General features: G+C 36.7%; 3 protein-coding genes and 1 pseudogene across 4 annotated transcripts; 1 reads left to right on the plus strand and 3 right to left on the minus strand.

Moving 5' to 3' along the window:
• Positions 1–3,287: 3,287 nt before the first annotated feature.
• Positions 3,288–6,326, minus strand: LOC107645480 (putative disease resistance protein RGA1; annotated as a pseudogene).
• A 1,701-nt stretch (positions 6,327–8,027) lies between these two features.
• On the minus strand, positions 8,028–12,636 carry LOC107645476 (disease resistance protein RGA2-like). Of its 2 annotated transcripts, XM_088490201.1 has the most exons (3): positions 12,086–12,636; positions 11,665–11,915; positions 8,028–10,840 (listed from the first exon to the last, which is right to left on the minus strand). In XM_088490201.1, the coding sequence occupies exon 3, from the start codon at positions 10,377–10,379 to the stop codon at positions 8,259–8,261; it is 2,121 nt and encodes a 706-aa protein (XP_088346327.1). In that variant the 5' UTR covers positions 10,380–10,840; positions 11,665–11,915; positions 12,086–12,636; the 3' UTR covers positions 8,028–8,258. The 2 variants fall into 2 exon arrangements, with proteins under 2 accessions (XP_088346327.1, XP_016204993.1); XM_016349507.3 differs by having other exon boundaries at positions 8,028–11,915; positions 12,086–12,635.
• Positions 12,637–18,675: 6,039 nt separating this feature from the next.
• LOC107645478 (putative disease resistance protein RGA1) lies at positions 18,676–21,551 on the minus strand. The gene has a single exon (XM_016349511.3). It carries the CDS (start codon positions 21,431–21,433, stop codon positions 18,845–18,847), a length of 2,589 nt encoding a protein of 862 aa, XP_016204997.1. The 5' UTR covers positions 21,434–21,551; the 3' UTR covers positions 18,676–18,844.
• Positions 21,552–23,778: 2,227 nt separating this feature from the next.
• Positions 23,779–26,370, plus strand: LOC107645481 (uncharacterized). Its single transcript, XM_016349514.3, has 3 exons — positions 23,779–24,683; positions 24,759–25,799; positions 25,898–26,370. Exons 1-3 carry the CDS (start codon positions 23,994–23,996, stop codon positions 26,183–26,185), a joined length of 2,019 nt encoding a protein of 672 aa, XP_016205000.1. The 5' UTR covers positions 23,779–23,993; the 3' UTR covers positions 26,186–26,370.
• The last annotated feature ends 334 nt before the right edge of the window (positions 26,371–26,704 follow it).

A 26,704-nucleotide genomic window follows, 5' to 3' on the forward strand; every position in this document is an offset into this window, starting at 1 on the left:
TAGTTTATTATTATTGACGTTGATTGATTCTATAACATATAAACAAAAGAATCTATCTTCTCTGTTTCTCTTCAACTTTTTCTCGTCTTATTGTTTTTTTATGTTTCTAATTTCAGTATTGTCAATAGGTCAAAAAATACAAAATATATATAGCAACACATTTAAATGTATAGAATTGGTCAATTAAATTATAACTCAAATGACATAATCTTCTTATATTTATCTAAAAAATTATAGGTTCGAGTTTCTCGATTTTTGGTTAAATATATATATATAGAGAGAGAATTGGCATATCAAAATTATGTATAAATTTATCACCATTAGCTTTATAAATTACAAGTTATCATCATCAAATAAAATGGAACGACCACTAAATTTATTCATAAATTTCATAATATATAACTATCAATGCTAACTATTTACTCAAATAATTGCTAGTATTTGTATTTGTATTTATATTATTCATGTTTTGACTAATTCTGTTCTTCATTTTTCTCATTTTATTGATCTTATCTTTACAATATTTGCCAACATTCATTTTTTTTTTCTGTCTTGTCTTTATTTTATGTCTAATCAATTTTTTGCTCAGTAATGCACTTATAAAATTTCTATCACCCTTAATTGTTTACTTTTTAAGTATTATTATATTAATTAACATACTCTTCCAAAATAAAAGATAAAGATTTGAAGTCAATCAAAGAGATCCAAATTCAGAAACCATTGTCAATACTCAATAGACAATATAACAATCTAGCAAAATGCAAAAATATAGATGTTTAAACTTTGAAAGAAAAGTGTAGAAGTTTCAAAAAACAAACAGAAAATTTTCAGAACAACAAAGGCTTGCTCACGGAAGCAATATAATGGAAGATAAAGTGTCATGACCCGAACCAAAGTATGACTGACGCTCAAAGGACAAGATGATTTTTAGAAAAATGGACAAAATTTTCTTTATTTTTAGGACCTTACTTATATAAAAATTATCTTCCTGTATTAATAATAAACATCTATTTTCAGAGACAATAATAACAATATATTCCAATTATATTTAGGTTTAATTACTCTGTTGATCCCTATACTTTCACCAAATTTTTAATTAAGTCCCTATACTTTTTTTCTTTTCAATTGGGTCCCTACACTGCTTTAATTTTGTAATTAAGTCCTTCCTAGTGTAAAAAATATTAGAGTTAACTGAACATTTCTTCGCAAATTGAAGGTATTTATAATTAAAAACTTAATTAAATCTTTGACCGCATGTATTTTGGTAAAAATATTATGTTAATTTTAACATTTTTAACATGAAAAGGATGTAATTACAAAATTAAAAGTAGTGTAGGGACCCAATTGAAAGAAAAAAAAGTATAGGGACCTAATTAAAAATTTGGTGAAACTATAGGGACCAACAGAGTAATTAAACCTTATATTTATAACTAAACATATCTAAAATCCGCATTATATATATTAAGTTGATAACGAGAGTATATAGTTAAATTCATAAGTCTTATATAACCAAATTATAATTACTATATAAACAGTTCGAGATTCAAAATAACATAACTCACACCAAGATCCTACCTGTGGTATATGGAGCATTGACATAATCTAGACTTTGAATAAATGTTCCATTACATAATTACTTAACCCTTAGAAAGAAAAAGGACTCACCGAAATGACTAAGATCTACTGAAGGACAGGTGGAATGGAACCTGGAATGACTCCTGTATCTGAAAAATATGAAAATATAATAGGGTAAATTTTGCAACTCAATGAGCAAACATTACATCTATAATCCACACGAGACAATACAAATTTTACCATAAAAATTATATTTTTTTCTAAAAATAAGAAATTCATATTAATTAACTATGCAAATAAATAGATAAATAATTAAGCGGAATGAACTGAAATAAGAGTTCTCATTCCAGAAGTCAAATCAAATCGAATATTAAACACTTAGGGCGACTCCACCTCTAAAGGTAGCCCTTTCCTTTAGTGTGCCCGTACGATATAACAGATTCAACGTGTGGCCTACACGTTAGGCTAGCAACGCCTCTACTATCTAAGGTCTGAGCTAGATGCATCTATGTTAACGTCATAACTGCCGTTAGAGTCTTCCATACCAATCCAAACCAAATCACTTATAAAAATCTCTAATGCTTATAACATATTACCAAATTCCATAGTAAATCAAATATATATAAGAATGCATGTTAAAATTTAATTAAAATTTAATAAAGTCAAATAAAAAAACATGTATGTTTTACAAAATATATAAATATCCTCTCGTGTGTATTTTTATAAAATTATAAGTTTCAAAAATCAATATTTATTTCAAAAATTCAAAAATCACAATAATTAAATATTTTCAAACTCTAAAAATAATGATTCAATTCAAATATTGATAATAATACACTTAAAAATAATTATAGACATAATATCCACTCACAACTTGATTCCAAAGAACCAGAAGTAACTCTAACCACGTCAACGAGTTACCAAATGATATTCAATAACTCTACAACTCTAAAAATAGGACAATAATGATATTTATGAGCTACTAATATTGTCAATTAACATAATCTTACTTACTTTGACAAAAGTCTCAAATTTTCTAACCTAATAACCCTAAATTCGGATTTTGCTATACCCACAAGTATAAGGATAATAAAAATTTGAGATATAACTAATTATTGAGTGAAAGAGTTACCTTAAAACCTTAATAATAACTGGAACTCAAAAATTGAACACTTTTTTTACTTACTAAGTTGAAACTCCATGATTTAAGGTTGTTATAAGTGAAATTTAAATGAATAAAATAGAGTAGAGAAGGAGAAGAAAATAAAATAAAAGAAGTGAGTTTAATGATAATGTGTGATTGTAAGAAGAAGAGATGAAAAGATAGAAGAGATGAATAAAAAAAAAGTGAAAGAGAGAGTTTTAGATTTTGTTTTTAGAAAGAAATAAAAAGAAAATGAAAGAAGGAAGAGAAGAAGGGTCTTCAAAGGAGGGGAGAAAGAGGGAAAGAAAATTTAAGTGGGGGTGCTTTTCCTTTTTTTCTTTTTTCTTTTTCGGTCATTACATAAAGCATAGAAACACTTGTCAAATATGTTTGTGCTTGTGCTGCTATGCTTTTGCGATGCACCTAGTCACCTATTAATCACCACACCAAATAAAATGCTATCCAAGTTCTTGAGAAATTCCACAATTTTAAATACCTGTGCTAACTATTTACTCAAATATGTTTCAGCTAGTTAGATAATGTCATGCATGCATGTCCTTCCTTGAGATTGTAACTTAATGTCTGATTTGTAGAGAATTTTATTAGAGACAACAGTAAATCAGACTTTTCATATTTAATGTATAAATCAATATTCACTTCTCACATCTTATTTATCTCCTCTTACATAATTTTATGCTTCTTACTCTTTCTTACCATCTTGAATTACAAAAGAACATACAGAAACTTAAAAAATCACTAAAGACATATAGTTCAAAACAAAACAAGAACAATAGTGTACATTACGGAAATTTATGAAGAAACAAAAGGCACTTTGACTCCAATCCGGGTTGTTAAGACAATTCTTCTTCATCTTCCATTAGCTACTCTCATATATTCCTAATGTCAGTATGCTTGATGTGAGATATCATGGGCCAGCACTCTCCAACTTGTGGCTCGTATTTTCTATATAACTCAGGGCACTTTATGATTTGCAAAACTTGGAGACTTGTTAGACGGTGGATATCACTGGAAAGAGACTTCAATTTCGGACACTCAGAGATATAAAGAAATTTCAAAGAACTCAGATTCGACAGCCATTCGGGTAGTACCTCCAGCTCGTAGAAGCATGCAATCACCAAAGTTTGTAACGTGCTTGCATATTGTTGGAGAGAATGAGGCAATGTTACCATTTCACCAAGAAAAATGGTTTTTAACCTCAAGACAGCATTAGTATCCTCAGATCTAAACCAATCTTCATTGTCAACACCGCTGATTACCAAAGTTTCTAACTGAGGAAAATGGTGAGTATCAAGTCGCAAAGACTTTAGTTTAGGACAGTTAGTAACTTGCAAAGTTTTAAGTGTGGGCAATCTTGTCTCAACAAACAAGGACTCCAAATTATCACAATTTTGGACACGTAATAATTCAAGACAATTCAACTTTGCAATGTCACTCTCTGGCAAAATAGATTGCTTTGTGGTTATCTCCAATCTTTGCAGGCTGATCAACTTTCTTAACTTTTTTGGTATAGTTTCAAGATTTGAACACCCACCAAGACGCAAAACTTGCAAATTTTGGAGCTTGCAAATAGAATTAGGGAGCCTCTTTATTCTTTTATTATTACAAAGAGAAATATATCTTAAATGTTTCAACTTACCAATTAACTGAGGCAAAGTCTCACATGTAGAATCACTTAAATCAAATATCGCAGGTAAGTGCAGTTTAACACCCATGCATTCAAGAAAGCTTCACTGGCTCCCTCTTTGTGAACTGGAAACAGAATGCTTCTCGCACCTCGTAAGCTTGTCTTGATGGAATTGTAAGACAAACCATTCTCAACAAAAGACAAATGCAGCACATTTTCTGATATATCTTGAGTGTTTGAACTGACCAACCGGCACACATCTTTCGCAACATATACCGCAAGATCATGCACTAAATCATGTATGTCAAACATATAAAAGGTGCTACAATCAATAACGTCATGGAGAAAAGATCTTGCCATTAAGTCACTCAAATATTGGTGGGCAACGTCTACCATTGTTTTATCTTTGCTTCGCAATGGAAGCAAACCCGCTGCCCCCCAAAGTGAAGCAACTTGAAAAGAAGAAATTAGTAATACACGATTCTTTGGATAAAGGGAGAGCAAAGCAAAACATTGCCTCAAATGGGATGGCATTTCATCATAGCTTAATTTTAATGCAGGTAAGATATCATCCTCTTTTTGCGGCAAATTCCAAATCTCCTTGTCTCTCAGTGATTCCCACTCTTGTCTCTCGTGTTTGAAAAATAGTGAACTTGCCAATGTTCTTACCGCTAAAGGAACTCCTTTGCACTTCTCCACGATTTCTCTTGCAATCATGATCAAATCTGGATACTTTCCCTCTTCTCCTTCTTTAAAAGCCCATCTAACAAATAATCGCAATGAATCCTCGGGAGAAAGACTTTCTAAATGGTGCGAGTAGGCAACAGTACCCATCATGGAAGCGATGGACTGGCTACGTGTTGTGACTATTACTTTGCTTCCTTGAGCACCCACTGAAATGAGATCTTGCAGCGCAACCCATTTAACACGATCTTCATTCCATACGTCATCCAAGACCAGCAGAAACTTTTGACCCTCAAGCATGTTTCTTAGACGATGTTGCAATTGCTCAATCTCTATGTCTCTTAAGTTTTGTTGGCCCGCAGGAGCATCAGTAGAAGAAGCAAAGTCACTAGGAGAATTGATGATTTTGATAATCAATGATCTAACATTAAAATCATCAGGAACATTCACCCACATTTTCAATGGGAAAGACTCAGTTACCCTCTTATCACTGTAGACGAGCCTAGCAAGAGTGGTCTTTCCCAAACCTCCGATTCCCACAATGGGAATAACAGAGATATGTTTAGGGCCACCGTTGTCGTCAAGACTTGGTTCCATCAGGAGCTTCATGATAATTTCTTTATCATGTTCCCTCCCTACGACCTTAGACTCAACAACATGGGAGTAAGTCATCTCCCTTCTATGAACAGCTCGCCTATCAACATCAATTACTTGAAGCCCAAACTTATTCCTATCGGCCGCAACTCTGTCTAATCTCTTCTTAATCTCTTTGATCTGATGACCAAGCTTATAGCGAAAGACAAGTGGATTAGAACTCGAGAAGAAGCGACCTACCTTGTCCTTGGGAGTGCCGTAGTCTCTGACGACTTGCTTGCTCAGTGTTTCACAGTCAACTTCATCAAGAAAGTTCTCAGCATCATAGAAGATGAGCTTGATCTGCTTCAGCCACTCCCGCAGTTCGTGGTTCTGCTCCTGCTTCTGCTCAGCATCCAACAGCACAGCTTTCACATATGAAAGACTGCTTTTCAATTCTTGGAGGTCATCGTAGACACCAACCAGCCGAGACGCTTCTTGGTATGCACGAGAAGCAAGCTTGGCAGCGAGTGATTCAGCGATGCTGAAGATGAATGATTCAGCCATGGTTATCACTTATCACAGAATCAGAAAGAATAGAGATAGCAATAATGGAGATCAGAATAAGGCTGGTAATGTATGTGTTGATGCTAGGGAGTCTTTGTGGCTGTCCTTCTAGTTAACATATCAGACTTTTCCATTTAATTAGATAAGATTGGTGTCTTGTCACATCGTGTAATATTAATTGCAACTAAATACACAGTAATATTAATAACCATTAAGAATTAAAATCATAGTTAGCTTAGCTTCAACAGTAAAAGTGTAAACCTGCAGTTGCTACTAGTTACCTATATGCTATCTCCAATGGTGGTTAAGTTGTTTAATAACTTCAACTAACATAGAATAGAATTACGAGATGTCTTTATTCATCATCTCAATGTATATTCAGTTTTGATGAATTCTGCAACCTACCAAATAACTTCGATCTTTCTGTTCCTCTTGGAATTCTGGCTGCCACTTTTCTTTTCTTTTTTTGGTGCCTGTAGCTGTACTTCGATCATCAAATAAAATGGAGTGCCTACCATCTAAGTTTATTCAGATAATCCAAAATATTTCATTATCAATGATAACTATTTATGCAAATATGTGATTCAACAACGCAATCTAATAATAAACTTCTCATATATGTATGTCCTTCCTTGAGATCATAACTTCATGTCCTATTTAATTAGAAAATTTCAACAAAGATAAACAGTTAAATCGAATGTATTATATTACAAATATGATATAGAGAAAGCACCTCAATTATTACAGTCAGAAAGCAACAAATAAAAATTGAAAAAATCATCCATCGTGAAAGACAGTCCAAAACCAAACAAGAACATTATATATTATGGAAAGTAGTTTTATAAGTAGTGACGATTCATATTAGGGTATGCTTTCTACCTTATATTATTATGAGGAGTGCTAGGGGACAGCAACTTTTGTATTTTGTAACCATCAATTGGCCATCAATAGTGTTTTTAATGGTGTGAGATTACATCTAATGGTGGGAGATCACTCACTTTTTTTTTATGGTTAAGTGCTGACTACAAAACACAAAAGTTGCTGACCCCTTAGACTTTCTCTATTATTATTGAGGTGTAGGTTTTTTTTAACTCTATGTAAAGTAAATAATTTAACCATACTATTTTTTATCCAAAATTTTGTTTTTGACTAATATTTTATAAATTAGTGTTTACAGTTTACTAACTTAAAATATAAATAAAAATAATTCACTTTTTTTTGGAACTATTAGAATGTATATATATTTTTTTATCTAAATTATTTAGTTTTGTTATTAATAAAGTTCTAAGTCATCTTATTCTTATTTTTATGCTCGAGATTTTATGAATTGAAAAATTTTAAGATAGAACATCGATAAATAATGACAATGAGGAAAAGTTTTCCCAAAAATATATTTTACTATGAGGAGAGGAAAGTAATAAATGTACAAATCCAAAGCAGTAACCCACACTGATAATAGCATCATTGGTGATTCATTCTATAACATACAAACAAAAGAAGCTATCTCCTCTGTTCTTCCAACTTTTCTTCTCTTGTTTTTTGATTTTTCTAATTTCAGCACTGTCAATAGGCCAAAAAAGGCAAAACATATATATAGCAGCACACTTAAATGTGTACAATCGACTTATCAAATTATGTGTAAGCAGTAAGCTTATCACCATTAGCTTTATAAATTACAAGTGATTATCAAATAAAATGGAGTGAACACCAAATTTATTCATTAATTTCATAATATTTAACTACTAATCCTAACTATTTACTCAAATATATGCTTCAACAAGCTAATTGATTTCTCACCTATGTATGTGCCTCATTGAGATTGTAGAGAAATTCAACCGAGACAAGAAGTTAAATAAAATTTATTGAATTACAATCTGATAAAGTACCACAATTATTATGAAAGCAACACACAGAAACTGTGATAATCATCAAAGACATAGTCCAAAATGAAACAAGAACATCATACATTATGGGAACTGGAAAAAATGAAAGATACTTCATAAACATCCGTCATGGACTCATGGTTGTATAGCAATCCTCTTCCACTAGAGATCAATCCACCATCTCCGGCTATTGCAAGATTTGAATATGCTTGATGTGGGATATTTGGTGCCAATACTCTCCAACATGTGGCTGGTACTTTCTGTACAATCTAGGGCAACGTTGGATTCCCAAAACTTCAAGGGCTTTAAGACAGTGGATGCCACTAGGGAGAGACAACAACCTTGGACAACTCCAGATATGAAGAAATTTCAAAGAAGTCATGTTCAACAGCCATTCAGGAAGCGCCTCCAATTCATAGCACCTTAAAAATACCAAAGTTTGTAATGTGTTTGCATATCCGTGGAGAGAAGGAGGGAAGTTCACCATCATGCAAAAGAAAAGTGTCTTCAACCTCAAGACAGAGTTCATGTCCTCGTGTCCATCTGACAATTCAAACTTTACACATTCATCGACAACGAATTGCTCTAATTGAGGAAAATGGTGTTTGTCAAGTGGCAAAGACTTCAAATTCTTACACCTCATAATCCACAAAAATCGAAGGGTAGGCAACTTTACCCCTACAAACGTGGATTCCAGGTTGTCACATTCATAAATATGTAAATGTTCAAGCAAACACAAATTTGCAAGGTCATCCTCTGGCAAGACAAATTGCTTTGTGGTTATCGATATTCTTCGCAGATTGATCAAGTTTCGTAACTTTTCTGGCAAAGTTTGGAGCTCCACACAACCACTAAGATTCAACTCTTCCAAATTTTGGAGGTTGCAAATAGACGCAGGGAGTTTCTTTACTCTTCCGTTATCCCTGAGTGAAAGATATCTTAAATGTTTCAACTTGCTGATTGATCGAGGTAGAATCTCAAATGTAGAATCAGCTAGATCCAAATATCGCAAGTATTTGCAATTTAACACCCATGTAGGGAACAAATCTTCATTATTGTCTCCTATACCTATATGTTCTTCAGTTGGAACTGCAATGGTTCTCACACCTAACAAACTTGGTTTGAAGGATTTGAGAAACATATCAAATTCAAAAAACGATATATGGAGAACATTTTTTGGTATATTTTGACTCTCAGAACTAATTACTAGGCATTCATCTTTTGCAACATATAGTGCAAGATCATGCACTAAATCATGTATATTAAAGTAATAGTATGTGCCTAAGTCACAAACATTTTCAAGAAAAGATCTCGAAATTAATTCACTTAAATATCGATTTGCAACATCTAATGAAGTTTCATTTTTGCTTGGTGATGGAAGCAAATCTAGTGCACTCCAAAGTGAAAGAACATGACGAGTCTGAAAATCAAAATCCTTTGGAAAAAGTGAGAACATAGCAAAACATTTCCTCAAATAGGATGGCATTTGATCATAACTTAATTTTAGTGCAGGTAAGATGTCATCCTTTTTCTGTGGTAAATTCCAAATCTCATCATCTCTAAGTGATTCCCAAACATTTATGTCATATTTTGAAAATAGTAAACTTGCCAATGTTCTTATTGCCAAAGGAACTCCTCTACACTTCCTCACAATTTCTTTTCCAATTGTGACTAAATTAGGGTGCTTTTCCTCTTCTCCTTCTTTAAAAGCCCATTTAATGAACAAAGATAAGGAATCTTCCAAAGAAAGGCATTCTAAATCGTGAGAAGGAACGGTACCCATCATAGAAGCAATAGAATGACTACGTGTTGTCACTACAATTTTACTTCCATCACCACCGGCTCTGATGAGACTTCTAAGTTCAATCCATTTGGCACGATCTTCACTCCATACATCATCCAAGACAAGCAAGAATTTTTGACCAGTTAGCCTGTTTCTAAGAAGATATTGCAATTGTTCAATGTCCATGTCTCTCAAGGTTTGTTGGGGCACGAGAGCATCAGCAGAAGTAGTACCGCTAACAGTAATAGCATTGATGATTTTAATAATCAATTGCTTGATATCAAAGTCATCAGACACACACACCCACATTTTCAACGGAAAAGACTCTCTTATCCTTTCGTCGTTGAAGACAAGCTTAGCAAGAGTGGTTTTTCCCAAACCTCCAATTCCCACAATGGGAATGACGGAGATATGTTTGGAGTCACCATTGTTGTCAAGACTCGGTTCCATCAAGAGCTTTACAATCATTTCTTTATCATGAGCACGTCCTATGACATCAGACTCAACAACATGGGAGTAAGTCATTTCCCTGCTATGCACAACTCGCCTATCAACATCAATTACTTGAAGCCCAAACTTATCCCTATCAGCCGCGACTCTGTCTAATCTCTTCCTAATATCTTTGATCTGAAGAGCAAGCTTATAACGAAACACAAGTGGATTAGAACTCGAGAAGAAGCGGCCTACCTTGTCCTTGGGAGTGCCATAGTCTCTGACGACTCGCTTGCGCAGTGTTTCACAGTCAACTTGATCAAGCAAGTTCTCAGCATCATAGAAGATGAGTTTGATCTGCTTCAGCCACTCCCGCAGTTCGTGGTTCTGCTCCTGCTTCTGCTCCGCGTCCAACAGCACAGCTTTCACATATGAGAGACTGCTTTTCAAGTCTTGGAGGACATCGTAGACACCAACCACCTGAGACGCTTCTTCGTATGCACGAGAAGCAATCTTCGTTGTCAGTGATTCAGCGATGCTGAAGATGAATGATTCTGCCATGGTTGTCACTTAGCACAAAATCATGAAGAAGAGAAGAGAGATAGCAATGCAATAATTCAGAAATCAAAAGAACACTCGTAATCAATGTGTTGAAGACTCAACTCTAGATATTCAAAAGTTGGGTTACTTTCCTAAATGATATTCCGACAAATGCAAGTGGATGAGGCGGATAGAATAACATTGATAATGATACCCCGCCAATGCGTGCAAAAGATGCTGTTTTTTATTTTAGTGCATTGGATGCTCGGGTCATCCAGATTCCAGATTGGATAAGTTTGGTATCTAATCTAGTAAAAGTAAGGTTGTGTTCTGCTTTTTCTTGGCATCAACAGTAGATTGTATTGAGAAAATTTGAGAAACAAAAAGAAAAAGTAATACCAATAATGGAGATGGAAAGTAGATGGGACGGATGGAAGAAAAATAAAGGATATGATCCATGAAGGATATTACACACACAACCACTGAGCCACTCTTTCTTTCTATTATGCCCTGTTCTTTCATATTTTCAAAATTGATCAATATTGGTGGGTTGTTAGTGAACGGTGCTACAATAAATATTTGGTCTGTGGTGCGCTTATGAATGCCCTATCACCTCTAGTTGCTTACTTTAAATATTATTATATCAATCAACGTATTCTTCCAAAATAGAAAAAAAAAACATAAAAACAAAAAACAAAAAACAAAAAAGATTTGAAGTCAATCAAGAGGTCCAAATTCAGAAACCATTGTCAATACTAAATAGGCTACACAACAATCTAGCAAAGTCTAACATGAAGGCCTAAGAGATGGAAAATAAGAAAGGCACGTCAACCTTTACCTTGGCTTGTAATTTGTATTCAACGGAAACATGCTTGATGTCGGATATCTTGGGCCAATGCTCTCCAACCGGTGATAGCTTTGATGAACAACAGAGGCAGAGTCGTCTTCTTCAACTCTTGGTAGCTTAGTTATGAGTGACTCCGCCACGCAGAAGAGGAATGATTCCTCCATGAACCACCTTCAGTCTCGTCATTCATAGGTTTAAGTCCCCTGACCACTATGACTCCATTTGCATCACAGCAAAGGTCCCTAGATTAACTAGTTAAATTAATTATTCTATATATTATAAATTTAAAAAATAATTTGTAAAAAAAAATTAAAAAATATTCAACTGGTAATTTGTACACGATTCAATATAGTTATTTAAAAAAATAAAAAAATATATACAATTTTAATATAAATAATAATCATATTCAAACCGGAAACGAACTCGTCGTGGACCAAGGGGGATGGGTTCCTCGCGGTGGGGATGACCGGATCCAAACCGAGGAGAACGATGCTGTCGACGATGATGGAAGTGCAGTAGGTGGCGAAGCAGAGTTACTAGCAGCCAGGGCTGAGCTTGAGACGGCTGGGGTGGCGAAAGGCCAGGTTGTCGGTGGCGGCGGGAGTGATGAAGTTGATGAGGGGGTCGAGGAAGGAGGGGTCACGGTGCTTGAGGGATGCATTCCGGAGGGCCGCGGGCACCTAAAGATAAGTGACGACACCGGTGCCCTGCTTGACCTGGGATCTGATGATGGTGGCCAGTGTCTTATCCTGAGAAGTAGAAGGAGGGTATGCAAACAGGTTGACTATGGCATTGAAGGGGGTGCTTTTCGACATGAGGACCTGGAAAATAATACAGAGGACAGCGACAGTCAGTGTTCAAAGTTAGAAGACCAATTACTGGAAACAGACCTCGGAGCTGGGAAAAGAGTCAGGTGTGTTAGGGGTAACAATGGGTAGGGTTTGGATCCAACCTTAACCTTATTTGCGGGTTGAGATTTTTATATAAACTCAACTCTACTCTATCTGCGAGTTGAGACCTAACTCTATCCGCTCTTAACTCGTGAGTACCCGACCCTACCTGCGGATTACAAAAAATATATAATATTATTATATAACTTGATTATAATTTAAAATAGAACTGATTTTTTTGTAAGAAAAAATATTAAATTATCAATTAATGATTTTCTTTTAGTGGTTAAGTATGTTTTGCATTTATTGAGAGATCTTTGATTCAACATCCACTTAAAACATATTTTTATATAAGTATATAACATAAACATCTTTAGTTGGGTAGGATTGAGACTCAACCCGCACCTTACCCAACCCGTACGAGAACCTTACCCGCTGCGAATCGGGTGGGGTCGGGTTGGGTACCCGCGATAGGGTACATATTACCACCCCTAGGTGTAGGTGTTGACGTGTTGTGCTGCAAAATGAGGATGTGGACATTATGGAAATTTTCCAAGCACAGAACGCAGAAATAGCTCGTAAAAGAAGTGACAAAGTAGAAGGCGAAAATGAGGCGGTACAGACTAAAAAATAAAAAATAGGTGTATAAAAATATTTTAAATGATTTTAGTTCATGGAATATTAAGGGGTTACGAGGTGATGGAAAGTTGCGAATGGTTAAGGACCTTAAGAATAAACATAAGTTAGATATAGTTGGATTGATTGAGACTAAAAAGCAGGTAGTGACGACTGACGAGGTTTGACGTTACAAGAATATGGGGGCATAATGGTGTAGGTTGGGAATATGTAGGGTCTGATGGTGCCTCCGGTGAATTGTTGTTAATTTGGAATGATTTGGTGTTTAAAATGAATAATTGCTATAAGGGGAAGAGGTGGTTGTGTGTTGAAAGAGTAATATTAAAGAGTCTGTTCAATTGTTCATTTATCCTGGTCTATGGTGCACATAATAGAGATGAGAAGAATCATGTTTGGGAGGAGCTGAGTTATATAGTTGGGTTATGTCAAGTTCCTTGTTGCTTTCTGGGAGACTTTAATGAAATAGTACATGATGATGAAAGAAAAGGTGCTACTGGTTTAACTCGGTCTGCGGAAGAATTCAAGAGTTGGATACAAGATATGAACTTAGTGGATATGCCGCTTACTGATCGCAAGTTTATATGGTTCCAGGGACGTTCTTGCAGTTGTATAGATAGAGCTCTACTTAGCTTGGAGTGGTTAGAAGAGTTCTCCGAGTCTCAACTTCGAGGTGGGCCAAGGGGCTTGTCAGATCATTGCCCTGTAATAGTTGAGGACAGGAAGATGACGGTTGGTCCAAGGCCGTTCAGAAGCCTGGACTCGTGGTTCACACATGAGAGATTTCTCAGAATGGTAAAGGAGGAATGGAGAGGTCTGGGGGACAAACAATTTCCAGATAAATTGAAGGCTTTGACATTTTCGTTGGGAAGATGGCATAAGGACAATTTTGGTGAAATGGATAAGAAGATTGAAAAGTTTGAGGAAGAATTCAAGAGAATTGATGATCTGGTAAGTAATGGAGTGTATGATGGAATGATGGAGGCTAGAAGAAAGGCGTTGGTTACTTGCTGTGAGAGATGGTATGTGAGAAAAGAAGTACATTGGAAACAGATGTCTCGGTCTCAGCACACGAAGGATATGGACAAAAATACAAGGTACTTCCACAATATAGCATCAGCAAGAAGGCAGAATAATAAGATTGATGCACTGGTAATTAATGGCAGACGTGTCCGGAATCAAGCTAGAATAAAGATTGCTATCAGAGATTTCTACAAAGATTTATATCATCAAGAACATTCTCCTATGGTGGGTTTCAGAGATGGTTTGGTGGAGAAGATAGATGAGCAAGATGCTGTGACTATAAAAGTACTACCATTGGCCGAGGAGATTCGAGAGGCTGTGTGGGACTGTGAGTCATATAAGGCACCATGATGTGATGGGTACAACATGAATTTCATTAAGAGATGTTAGGGTGAGATTGGGGCAGAATTCACGGCAGCAGTGTTGGGGTTCTTTCAGACGTCCAAGCTACCGGCGGACTCCAATATCACTTGGGTGGCGCTGGCACCCAAGTTCATTGGTGCGGAGAAAATCAAAGACTTGCAACCTATTAGTATGGTGGGATGCATTTACAAGGTTATATCCAAGGTCTTAGTTAGGAGGATGAGATCAGTGATGTCAGCGTTAGTAGGGGAGACTCAGAGTGCATTTGTAAAGGGAAGGAAAATACATGATGGGGCACTTATCGCATGTGAAACGGTAAACTGGCTCAAACTAAGGAAAAAGGAAGCAGCAATAATCAATCTAGATTTCCAAAAAGCCTATGATAGGGTCAAGTGGAGTTTTGTGGACATTGTGCTGCAAAAGATTGGGTTCGGACAGAAATGGAGAGCATGGGTTATGGAGTGTGTGACCACTGCTTCTATGTCGGTTCTGATAAATGGTTCGCCATCTAAGCTGTTCAAAATGGAAAGAGGCTTGAGACAAGGTGACCCCCTTTCACCCTTCTTGTTTGTTCTAGTTGTGGATGTACTGCATCGAATGATTGGAGAGGCAGTCAGGAATGGACGGATATCACCTTTGTTGGTTGGAAAAGGCAGTATAAAATTGTCACACCTTCAATTTACAAATGATACTATTCTATTCTGCCCACCAGAAGATGAGATTATTAAGAATTACAAGAGGATGCTGAGGTGCTTTGAGTTGATGTTAGGGCTTAGTATCAATTTTGATAAGTCCAGCTTGATTTCAATCAATTGTGATGAGCAGTGGGCCCAGTGTATGTGCAACTTGTTGGGTTGTAAGCAAGACACTCTTCCAGTTAAATACCTTGGAATCTCTTTAGGTGCAAATCCGAGGTTGGTGAAGACCTAGAAGCCTATAATAGACAAAGTGGAGGAGAAGCTCAGTCTGTGGAAAGCTAAGGTGTTAAATAAAGTTGGAAAATTGGTGCTTATCAAATCAGTCTTAAATAGCTTGTCGGTGTATTATTTGAGTCTGTTCAAGATGTCGAAAGCTGTTGCTGAGAAGTTGATTTCATTGCAGAGAAGATTCCTGTGGTGTAAGGAAGATGGTCGAAATGGTATGGCTTTGGTAAGATGGGAAGTGGTGCAGGCTCCTAAGAAGCTAGGCGGTTTGGGAGTTGGGGATGCTTTAATTCGAAACACTGCTCTGTTATTTAAGTGGTGGTGACAGTTTGCAAAGGAAGAGTGCCCGTTGTGGAAGAAGGTAGTGTGTTCCTGCCATAATCTGAACACAAATGAGTTACTATCAACTCAAGTACTACCTACTAGAGGAGGCCCATGGAAGGATATTTGCCAAATACATATCACGAATCAACATATTAGGGATAAGATGGTTACAGGTTCGCTGAAAGAGCACTTTTTAAGCTGGACAGAGGAACCGAGGAGTAAGGAGAATCAAGGGCAGCAGTTGAGGTGCTTCTGTGCGATTCTCTGAAACATCTGGATGGAAAGAAATAGGAAGATCTTCCAAAATACAAGCAAAGGCGTTGAAGAAATTATCAACATGACCTTCATTAGTGCTAACGAGTGGAGTGGTGTGGATCCCTTTTGTTGTTGATGGCTATGCCAGAGATGACTTGGGGATCGGTTTCGTGTTGTTATTTTTAGTTATATTGGATTGTTGGATGGCCTTGTTTGCTCCACCTTGTTGTGTTGAGCTTTTGTTTTAAAAAAAAAATAATAATCATATTCAATCCTAATTTCTCAATTCAATGGAATGATGATACATGTTAAATTAATTGATTAAGAAGTTTAAAATTTTAATTAGTAACAGATTAAAATTGATTTAAAATTTTTTTTTTTTTGATAAAAAATGGGGCTCCAGGGCCAAAACAAAACAAACTAAGCTTTTAAAATTCTAGCAAATATGACTTTCTTTTTATCGCCATCCAGAAAAGGGGCAATAAAAGAGGGTGGAGTGATGAAACGATGAACACCCACCGGGAGATTGTGGGCGTGCTTCGCCAGAGCATCTACGCTAAAGTTGGTCTTTCTGAAAATGTGGTTGACACTGAAATCTCCAGAGTTGGCTTGGAGATCTTTAATGGCCCAAATAAGGGAGGTGCAACTATGGAGGGGACTTGAGCTATTCTGCAGCTTCACTGCACAGGTAGAATCCGTCTCCATCCTTACTTTTTTTAACCCCATTTCAATGACAATCTTAAAACCTAAGTATATGGCCCATAATTCTACAGCTGTAATAGTGACTTCCCCAATATTCATCATGAATCCTGCCACAACCATGCCGTTAGAATCTCTAATTAGCCCGCCACACGCACCTGAATCCCTTGCTTGAAGAACCGAGCCGTCGACATTGACCTTGTACCATCCTTCATCTGGCGGTTTCCATCTGACTAGAACAGAGCAAGAAGCTTGGAGGATGTCACTGCTTTTCTTAGTAAGAGCAAGAAGAAGATCCATTTCGGTCAGAGAAGAAGATCCCTGTGGTATTGTTCATTTCTACTTTTTGTTCACCCATCACAGAAGGTAGCTACTGTAGCTACGTGGAGGAGGAAGCAAAAGTGGAGCAGATAGAGCTGTCAAGGATCAAGTGTTCATCAAGGGCCAGAAATCCTTCTTGGGGACCAAGTCAAGATGGAAGGCTCAGATTGATGAAACTTGATGAGAAGGGATGAGAGAGAGGTAATTGCATGTTGGTCTTTGCTTTCGGTTCCCTCTCTCTTCTCTCTGTCCGAACCGATTTTGAGTGTTGAAGAAGAAGAAGTTGGCTTGGTTGAACCGTTTCAACCTTGGAAGCTTCTCCTTCTATAATAAGGGTGAACGGCCAAGGCTTGAGACAAGGAGAGTAAGCACAGAGTTCTCATAGCTACCCAAGCTAACAGAAGTTCTTCTCCTTCAATGTGTTTCATTTTGTATTTCTTTCTTTAGTTTTGTCTGTCTAAGTCTCATGGTGAAAAAGGCAAACAGTGTGAGGTTTGTAAGCAAAAGCCAGTGAGAGGTAAAAGGCAGAGGGTACAAAATTAAAGAAAAAGCCATAGGTGTCTTAGAGGTCCTTTGTACATCTATGTGTTGTGTATTATGATTCTGTGGAAACCTCCTTACATGTTGGGTTAGCACTTTGCAGTTGAAAGTTTGGTAAGTGACCAAGTCAAGTTCAGGATTGGGGATAGATTCTAGACTTGTCCCAGATAGGAAGGGTAGTTCCTAGGGAGAATTGGTGTATGTAATCTGTATGATTATAGTGTAATTCCATCATTGTTGTGATGAAAACTGGATATAGGCTGCATTGTACTTAGCAGCTGAACCAGGATACTTCTTAGTGTGATTTTCTCTCTCTCTTCTACTCCATTTCTGTTTCTGTTACATAGGAGACAAAATTGAAAAATATCTCTTGACTAGTTACGAGACAAAAAGAAAAAAAAACTCTTGAAGCTATTTCAAAAGGCAGAAAGTAATGCTCAACAAAAAAAGGGGCTAAGATTCAATCCCCCATTCTCTTAGCCACTGATTACCATCATTCGCCAAAGGTATTTTACATTGCTTGCATCAAATAATCCATAACACTTATAATAGCATCATTAGTGATTAGTAATGTATTGTGTCAATTGAGCTCACAACTCTAGTCCACAATGCAGCTTTTGTTATACCATCTATTCCAATCAAGATTTGAAGTTAACAATTCTAATTTGTCAGGGCCAAGAAAGACAACATATATAGCAGCATATTTAAATGTGTATGATGGACATATCAGAATTATGCATAAGCTGATGAGACAACATATATAGCAGCATATTTAAATGTGTATGATGGACATATCAGAATTATGCATAAGCTGATGAGCTAACCACCATTGGCTTTGGTGCCTGTACTTGGCATAATTTTACAAATCACAAGTGATGAAGTGCCATACAAATTTATTTAGAACTTCTATTTTAGTTAATTATCATTGCTAACTATGTACTCTAATATACAGGCTTCAGCAAACTAATAAATTATCATATATGTATGCCCCTCTGGCCCTCTTTGATATCATAACTTGATTTTGTAGAGAATTTCAACCAAGACAAACATCATTTAAATCAGATTTCTTAAATTACAATATATGATAGAGAAAGTTTATTACAAAAAGCAGCAAACAAAAACTGAAACAATCACCAAAATGAAAATAAAAGACACTTGAACATCAGCCTTGGTTGTCATAGAAATCATGTTCCTCTTCCATTAGCGACTTCTCCATGTCTTCCTAATGTCAACATGCTTGATGTGGGATATTTGGTGCCAATACTCTCCAGCATGTGGCTGATAGTTTGTGTACAATTCAGGGCAATCTTCGATTCGCAAAACATCAAGGGCTGTAAGACGGTGGATGCCACTGGGGAGAGATACCAACTTTGGGCAACTCCAAATATGAAGATATTTCAAAGAAGTCATATTTAGCAGCCATTCAGGAAGCGCCTCCAGCTCGTAGCACTTTGCGAAGACCAAAGTTTGTAATGTGTTTGCATATCCCTGGAGAGAATGAGGGAAGTTCACCACCATGCTAAAGTAAATTGTCGTTAACCTCAAGACAGAGTTCATGTCCTCATGTCCATCTGACAGTTCAAAATTACCACATTCATCGACAGTGAATTGCTCTAGTTGAGGAAAATGGTTTGTGTCAAGTGGCAAAGACTTCAAATTCTTACACCTCATAATCCGCAAAAATCGAAGGGCAGACAACTTTACCCCTACAAATGCAGATTCCAGGTTGTCACAAGCATAAATATCTAAATATTTAAGCGAACCCAACTTTGCAATATCACCCTCTGGCAAGACAGATTGCTTTGAGGTTATGGATATTCTTTGCAGATTGATCAAGTTTCTTAACTTTTTTGGCAAAGTTTCAAGCTCCACACACCCACGAAGATGCAACTCTTCCAAATTTTGGAGCGTGCAAATAGAAGCAGGGAGTTTCCTTATTCTTCTGTTATTCCTGAGCGAAAGAAATCTCAAATGTTTCAATTTGCTAATTGATCTAGGTAGAGTCTCAAATGTGGAATCACGCAGATCCAAGTATCGCAAGTATATGCAAGTTGACACCCATGTCGTTAACAGATCTTCATTGCCAGCTTTCTCTATTCCAAAAGGAAATAGTATAGTTCTCACACTTGACAAGTTTAGCTTGAAAGATTTGCTAAACAAACCAAGTTCAGTAAAAGACAGATGGAGAACATTTTCTGGTATATTTGGATTTTCAGAACTGATTAGTTGGTAGTCATCGTTAGCAACATATTGTGCAAGATCATGCACCAAATCATGTATAAAAAAGTAATAGTATGTGCTTACGTCAGAAACATTTTCAAGAAAAGACCTTGACATTAATTCACTCAGATATCGATTTGCAATATCTAGTGAAGTTTCATTTTTGCTTGGTGATGGAAGCAAACCTGCTGCACGCCAAAGTGAATGAACGTCATGACTCTGAAATTCAAAATCTTTTGGAAAAAGTGAGAACATAGCAAAACATTTCCTCAAATAGGATGGCATTTGATCATAGCTTAATTTTAGTGCAGGTAAGATATCATCCTTCTTTTGTGGTAAATTCCAAATCTCATTATCTCTCATTGATTCCCAGACATTTATCTCATATTTTGAAAATAGTAAACTTGCCAACGTTCTTATTGCTAAAGGAACTCCTTTACACTTTCTCACAATTTCTTTTCCAATCATTACCAAATTAGGGTACTTTTCCTCTTCTCCTCCTTTAAAAGCCCATTTAACAAACAAAGACAAAGATTCTTCAAACGAAAGACCTTGTAAATCATGAAAAGGCACAGTACCCATTATAGAAGCAACAGAGTAACTTCGTGTTGTCACTACAATTTTACTTCCTTCAGCACCACCGGCTTTGATGAGATCTCTCAGTTCAATCCATTTGGCACGATCTTCACTCCATACATCATCCAAGACCAGTAAGAACTTCTGACCAGCAAGCTTATTTCTTAGAAGATATTGCAATTGTTCAATGTCCAAGTCTTTCAAGGTTTGTTGGACCACATGAGCATCTCCAGAAGTGGTACCATTAAGAGTAGCAGCATTGATGATTTTAATAATCAATTGCTTGATATCAAATTCATCAGACACACAGACCCACATTTTCAATGGAAAGGACTCATTTATCCTTTTATCATTGAAGACAAGCTTAGCAAGAGTGGTCTTTCCCAAACCTCCAATTCCCACAATGGGAATCACAGAGATATCTTTAGAGCCAAAATTTTTGTCAAGACTGGGTTCCATCAAGAGCTTTACAATCATTTCTTTATCATGAGCACGTCCTATGACATCAGACTCAACAACATGGGAGTAAGTCAATTCCCTCCTGTGCACAACTCGCCTATCAACTGCAATTGTTTGAAGCCCAAACTTATCCCTATCGGCCGCGACTCTGTCTAATCTCTTCCTAATCTCTTTGATTTGTTGAGCAATCTTATAGCGAAACAAAAGTTGATTAGAACTCGAGAAGAAGCCACCTACCTTGTCCTTGTGAGTGATTCGCAGTTGCTTGCGCAGTGATTCGCAGTCAACTTCATCAAGCAAGTTCTCAGCATCATAGAAGATGAGTTTGATCTGCTTTAGCCACTCCCGCAGCTCATGGTTCTGCTCCTGCTTCTGCTCTGCATCCAACAGAACAGCTTTCACATAAGAGAGACTGGTTTTCAGGTCTTGGAGGTCATCGTAGACACCAACCACCTGAGATGCTTCTTGGTATGCACGAGAAGCAAGCTTAGTTATGAGTGATTCAGCGATGCTGAAGATGAATGATTCAGCCATGAATACTTAATCTAAGAAAATATGAGAGAGTATGCAGAAGATGAACGCAGTTAGAGTCTTCAATCTTCAGCAGCGAAGTCTATAAACTACAAATTTTAAAATCCAAAGTCTTCTTGGATCATTGGATGCTAATGCAGTTTTTTATTTCACTAAAGTTTAAAGAGTTAACCATTCACATATTAAGAGATTAATGTAATTGCCGGAAACACGCCATCATCACATGAAGCAAACTCAAGTGTCTTTAAAATATTCGTTAAACAAATTATTTAAAAAATGTTAAATTAATATCACAATTCATATCATTAGATGTATTTTCAAAAGACTAATTTACAAATAGATATTCTTTTTCAATATGATTTAATTATTCGTATGAATACTATGGGCACATTTTAACTAAAATTAAATCCTTTGTTTTAATACAAAAAGATAAATAATCATAGCATGACTGATTCTGTATTTTAAATAGTTCTCATTGCTGCTCTAATTAATATCAGGTAGGTAGAGGTGTTTAGATTCAAACAGGTCCAAAAGATATTGGGTTAAGCATGATAAATATCAGGGTAACATACATAAAAATGAAGACTAAGCATGATAAATATTAAATTAGTGACCGGATGCGGTTTTTGCTCAAAATCGATCCAAAACCGCCCTGTGAAAATTATGCTTCTTAGTCCAAATTGCATTACTTTGTTATATATGTTGCATTGAAATTTCATGATCTCCAATCTAGTTCTGCTACAAGAGTGCCTTGTTTGATGAACTTTGAAGATTTCTCCTGTAAAAAAATTGTTAATGGTAATTATTTGTCATTTTTTTTCCTCTACTAATCTGGTTTAGCTTGAACTTTACTTGTGATCTTTTGCATCCCTTTCATCAAATCCAGAGAACAGTAAATGGATTGTCAATTAGTACACAACTTCAGGTTCCAATGCATATCTTATCAAGCGTTTTCATCTATCCAAATCCAAGTCAAGATTTTAATTTTCAAGTTGTGAACTTATGAAGTCTAATACCTTATACTAAATAAAACTTTTAACAATTAGAACCGGTGCAATATAATGGGAAAAGATTAAAGCATAGCAGCACATGTCAAATATGTTAGTGCTCGTGCGGTGCACCTAGTCCATAGTAATCATCACACCAAATAAAATGCTATCCAAGTTCTTGAGAAATTCCACAATTTCAATTACCTGCGCTAACTATTTACTTAAATATGTTTCAGCTAGTTAGATAAGATCATTCATGCATGTCCTTCCTTCAGATTGTAACTTAATATCTAATTTGTAGAGAATTTCTAATTGTGGCAACACTAAATCAGACTTCTTGAAATACCATCTGATAAGAGAAAGTACAATCATTACAAAAGAACATACATAAACTTGAAAAACCATCAAAGACATATAGTTTAAAACAAAACAAGAACAATAGTGTACATTATGGAAACTGAAGAAACAAAAGGCACTTTGACTCCAATCCGGGTTGTCAAGACAATTCTTCTTCATCTTCCATTAGCTACTCCATCTTCATTACTTCCTAAAAGGAAATAGAAGAGTTCTCACACCTATTAAGTTTAGATCGAAAGATTTGCCAAACAAATCAAATTCAGACAAAGATAGATGAAGAACATTTTCTGGTATATTTTGACAGTCAGAAATTTACATTTTGAGGTTGATGATCATTTAAATCAACTTCCTGTTGATGAACTTCCTGGTGTAGGGTATGTTTTACAGGAGAAATTAAAGAAGCAGAATGTTCATACTTGTGGACAGTTGTGAACGATTTCCAAGGTTCTACAGATTCAGTTGATTCTTCTTACAATAATATGATACGATAAGTTCTTTCGAGCAAAGGAAAAAAAAAAGAAAGAAGTTGCAGCCCTTCTTTATTCAAGAATATAGTCATTGCACAAACTTGTGTATTGTTGCAGCTTAGTTCATGTACCTCTATACTCCATAGCTATGTTCAATATTCCTTTTGGTGCATATAATTTAAAGGCATTGGCATCTGTAAATTCAAGATTGTATCGCTGGTTTCTTTGGTTTTTACAGACCTCACTGCAGAAGGACTATGGAATGAAAACAGGGGAAATGCTGTGGTATTATAGCAGAGGAATTGATTATCGACCAGTTGGATCATTGAGGTAGTGAAAAGCCTATCATTTGTCATTAGATTTGAGGTAGGTTAGAACTCCTTAACTTCTTACTTGACATAAAACCATTTACCTGCCTCAACATAAAAGCTTAAACTGTTAGGTAGAGTTTTAGAATTTGATCCTTGTTTGCTTCACTCTTCTAAATAAAAATTGAATTTTAGTACAAGAATGATAAGCATGTGCCTTGTTCATAATTCAAGCCCAAAAGGAGATTGAGTATTGGATATAAAATCATTCGTGTATTTTTTGCTAAAAATTCAAGTTTTTGACTATTTGGAATGGATGGTTCGCGAGTTACGCGAGTTACAATCAGAGTGTCATAAGGCATAATTTGAGTCTGACATGATATCAAATAGAAACAATCCCTAGTCGTATCACATCCTATATACTCACTCATTCCACGTGGCCATGAGCAACGATGATCCGGAAACGGTGCTGTCAATTCCACTGAAGAAAACTGATCCGGTGGAGCTGTACCTGCCGTTACGTAAGTTGGTAGCCTCAAAATACTCGGAGAGCGATGCACAAAAAGTTGAAAGCGTTTTGCAAACCCTAAATAAATGCCGCAGGGACATGGTGGAGCGTGGAGGGGACCTCTCCCTTCCCATGCAACGTGACTGCCTCATCCACTACTTCCAATGTCTTTGCATGGTTGACCCACTCTTCACCTCTCTCTCCTCCGACGCCGACGCCGACGCCGATCCCATCATCTTTGTCTGGTACGACGCCATCAACCCTGAGCATGAGGAAGGGGTCTCCTCCGAGCGCAACGCCATCCAATTGGAGAAGGCCGCTGTTCTCTTCAACCTTGGAGCCATCTACAGCCAGATTGCTGCCTCTTGCGACCGTACCACCGCCCTTGGCCGTCATCTTGCAATGGAATCCTTCAAAGTTGCCGCCAATTTCTTCTTCAAACTCTGGAAGGTTTTTGCCAAGCATGTGGTCTCCGCCACCCTCGATTTGACTGTCCAGTTCGCGGAGTTTCTGCACCACCTCTTCTCTGCTCAGGCTTCCGAGCTTGAATTACAGCAACAACTCAACAACAACCACGCCAGTTACGCTCTCCAACAACACCGATGTGACCCATTGTTTAGCCCGGTCAGTCTTCACTCTTGATTGATTTTACATTTATTTTTTCATTCTATTGATGATAAATTGATGATGATGATGTAGGTTTGTGACTTTTATCTTAAGGCAAATTATCTGATACTTGTGGTTTTGGGTGTGGCTGGACGGAAACATGACTACCGTTTTGACCAAGGCGAAACCTGGGTAACTCATCTTTCCCAGAAGTTGAACTTCTTTAAGGCGAAGGCGAGGGAGGCTGCTCATGTGACGAAATCATTCATCCTACCCAGATCCCTGCTACCTGAAGTATACTCATCGGTCAATTCTTGTGCTCTTGATCATGATGCAGAATGTGTGACTGAGATATTAGTGAGAGGGATTTGCAGGAAACCCAACCTACAACAAATATACCTTGACCTCCTCCTCTCCGAGTTCAATCCTTTCAAGATCGTCAAGGATGGAAAGCTGGTGGCTAACCCATGGGACATGCCTCCTCCTTATCCAACAAATTCCGCAATCCTCTCATCTTCGCCGTCTCCGTGGTATTCAAATATTCTTCAATATCTTCCTTTGAAGAAGAGTGAGCCCTTGAATCTCTACGAGTCCCTGCGCAATTACTTTGTCCTCAAATACTCTGAGAGCGTGGCAAAGAAAGTAGAAGGCCTTCTCGAAATGCTACAGAAATTGCGCAATGAGATGCTGCGTGATGACCTTTCTCTACCCTTTCGCCGTGACTGCCTCATCCGTTATTTCAAATGCCTTTGCATGATTGAGCCTTTCTTCCCTTTGAATATCTTACCCAACCCACCTATCTTTGTTTGGTACAATGCCATCAGCCCGCAACAGGACTCTTCTCAGCATAACATCCATTTGGAGAAGGCCTCTGTTCTCTTCAACCTGGTAGCCCTCTGCACCCGCATTGCTCTCTCCTGCAATCTCACCACCATCCAAGGCCAACGCCTTGCCATGGATGCCTTAAATGATGCTTCAAATTGGTTATCTCTACTGAGGTTTGAGTCTAAGAAGGCATCTGGCACGATTGACTTGTCAGAACCATACACCACTATGATAGGAAATAAGATTTCCAAGTTGAAATTGAAGTTTCCTCATTCCCAATCTGATGGATCATCATTACCTGGATATCCTGTATGTATAATCATCTACCTTTTTAGTTGATCTTTTCTTAGTACAATTTGATTGATGCCAATCTTTATTTGTTAAATTGTTTGATTGAGATGATGCAGGCTTCAGCTTATGCTTGGTCAATATTTGGGCTTTTAGGTGAGAATCTTGAGTCGAAGATGAAATCCTGCCATGATGAAACGGATCCGAATGATGTCACCGAACAATTTATTTTAGGGTATTGTAAGTCTCACTCCCTGCTTCAAGAGGTATGTCAACTACGATGTTTGGACCTTCTCTCTGAGGTTAGCCCTGTCAAGATTAAGGATGGAAATCTTGTGGCCAATGCAACCTTAGAGGGACTAAATTTGGCATTGGAGAACATGAGCTTGCAGGAGACACCACAGTAACATTACCATAGAGAAAAACTAAACAAGCTTTAGGAATTACCTTGTTTTCTTTTTTAATTGGATGTTGAAACTTTGTTTGTTGATGCTAGAACTCTTTTTGTGAAATATTATCCTCGCAATTTTGTTTCTTGATGTATGAATATATTCCTTCTTATTCATCACCAATTTATAGTGATTTGTATGCCTCTGGTCTTATCTTGTAGCTATTGCTAGTTATTGTTGCATATTGGTAAACTGAACTTATTGTGTTTGCAATCTCCATCAAAGCCTAATAATTTTAAACAAACAAATAATATGTTTCATTTAGAATCATTCTTATTTTTTTGTTGAATAAATCGGTAGAATGAAAATCGATCACTAGAATGAAAATAGAGAAATACTAACCTATACAACTAGATTAATTGATGAGTTAGGTTCAAGCATCTGCTTTAAGTTTTTAATTTATTTATTGTATATTTATTAAAATTAAAAATTTAAAAATTAGATTATGTACATATATATTGGATTATATAAAACAAA

Source organism: Arachis ipaensis, chromosome B6 (assembly GCF_059453495.1).
Source record: "Arachis ipaensis isolate K30076 ecotype BB chromosome B6, ASM5945349v1, whole genome shotgun sequence".
Taxonomy (NCBI): Eukaryota; Viridiplantae; Streptophyta; class Magnoliopsida; order Fabales; family Fabaceae; genus Arachis; species Arachis ipaensis.

Bases quoted from the DNA above. Each gene is read 5' to 3' on its own strand.
- LOC107645476 (XM_016349507.3), bottom strand. From the start codon at position 10,847: ATGGCAGAATCATTCATCTTCAGCATCGCTGAATCACTGACAACGAAG.
- LOC107645478 (XM_016349511.3), bottom strand. From the start codon at position 21,433: ATGGCTGAATCATTCATCTTCAGCATCGCTGAATCACTCATAACTAAG.
- LOC107645481 (XM_016349514.3), top strand. From the start codon at position 23,994: ATGAGCAACGATGATCCGGAAACGGTGCTGTCAATTCCACTGAAGAAA. The intron at 24,684-24,758 runs GTCAGTCTTCAC...ATGATGATGTAG, and splicing joins GTGACCCATTGTTTAGCCCG to GTTTGTGACTTTTATCTTAA. The intron at 25,800-25,897 runs GTATGTATAATC...GAGATGATGCAG, and splicing joins CATCATTACCTGGATATCCT to GCTTCAGCTTATGCTTGGTC.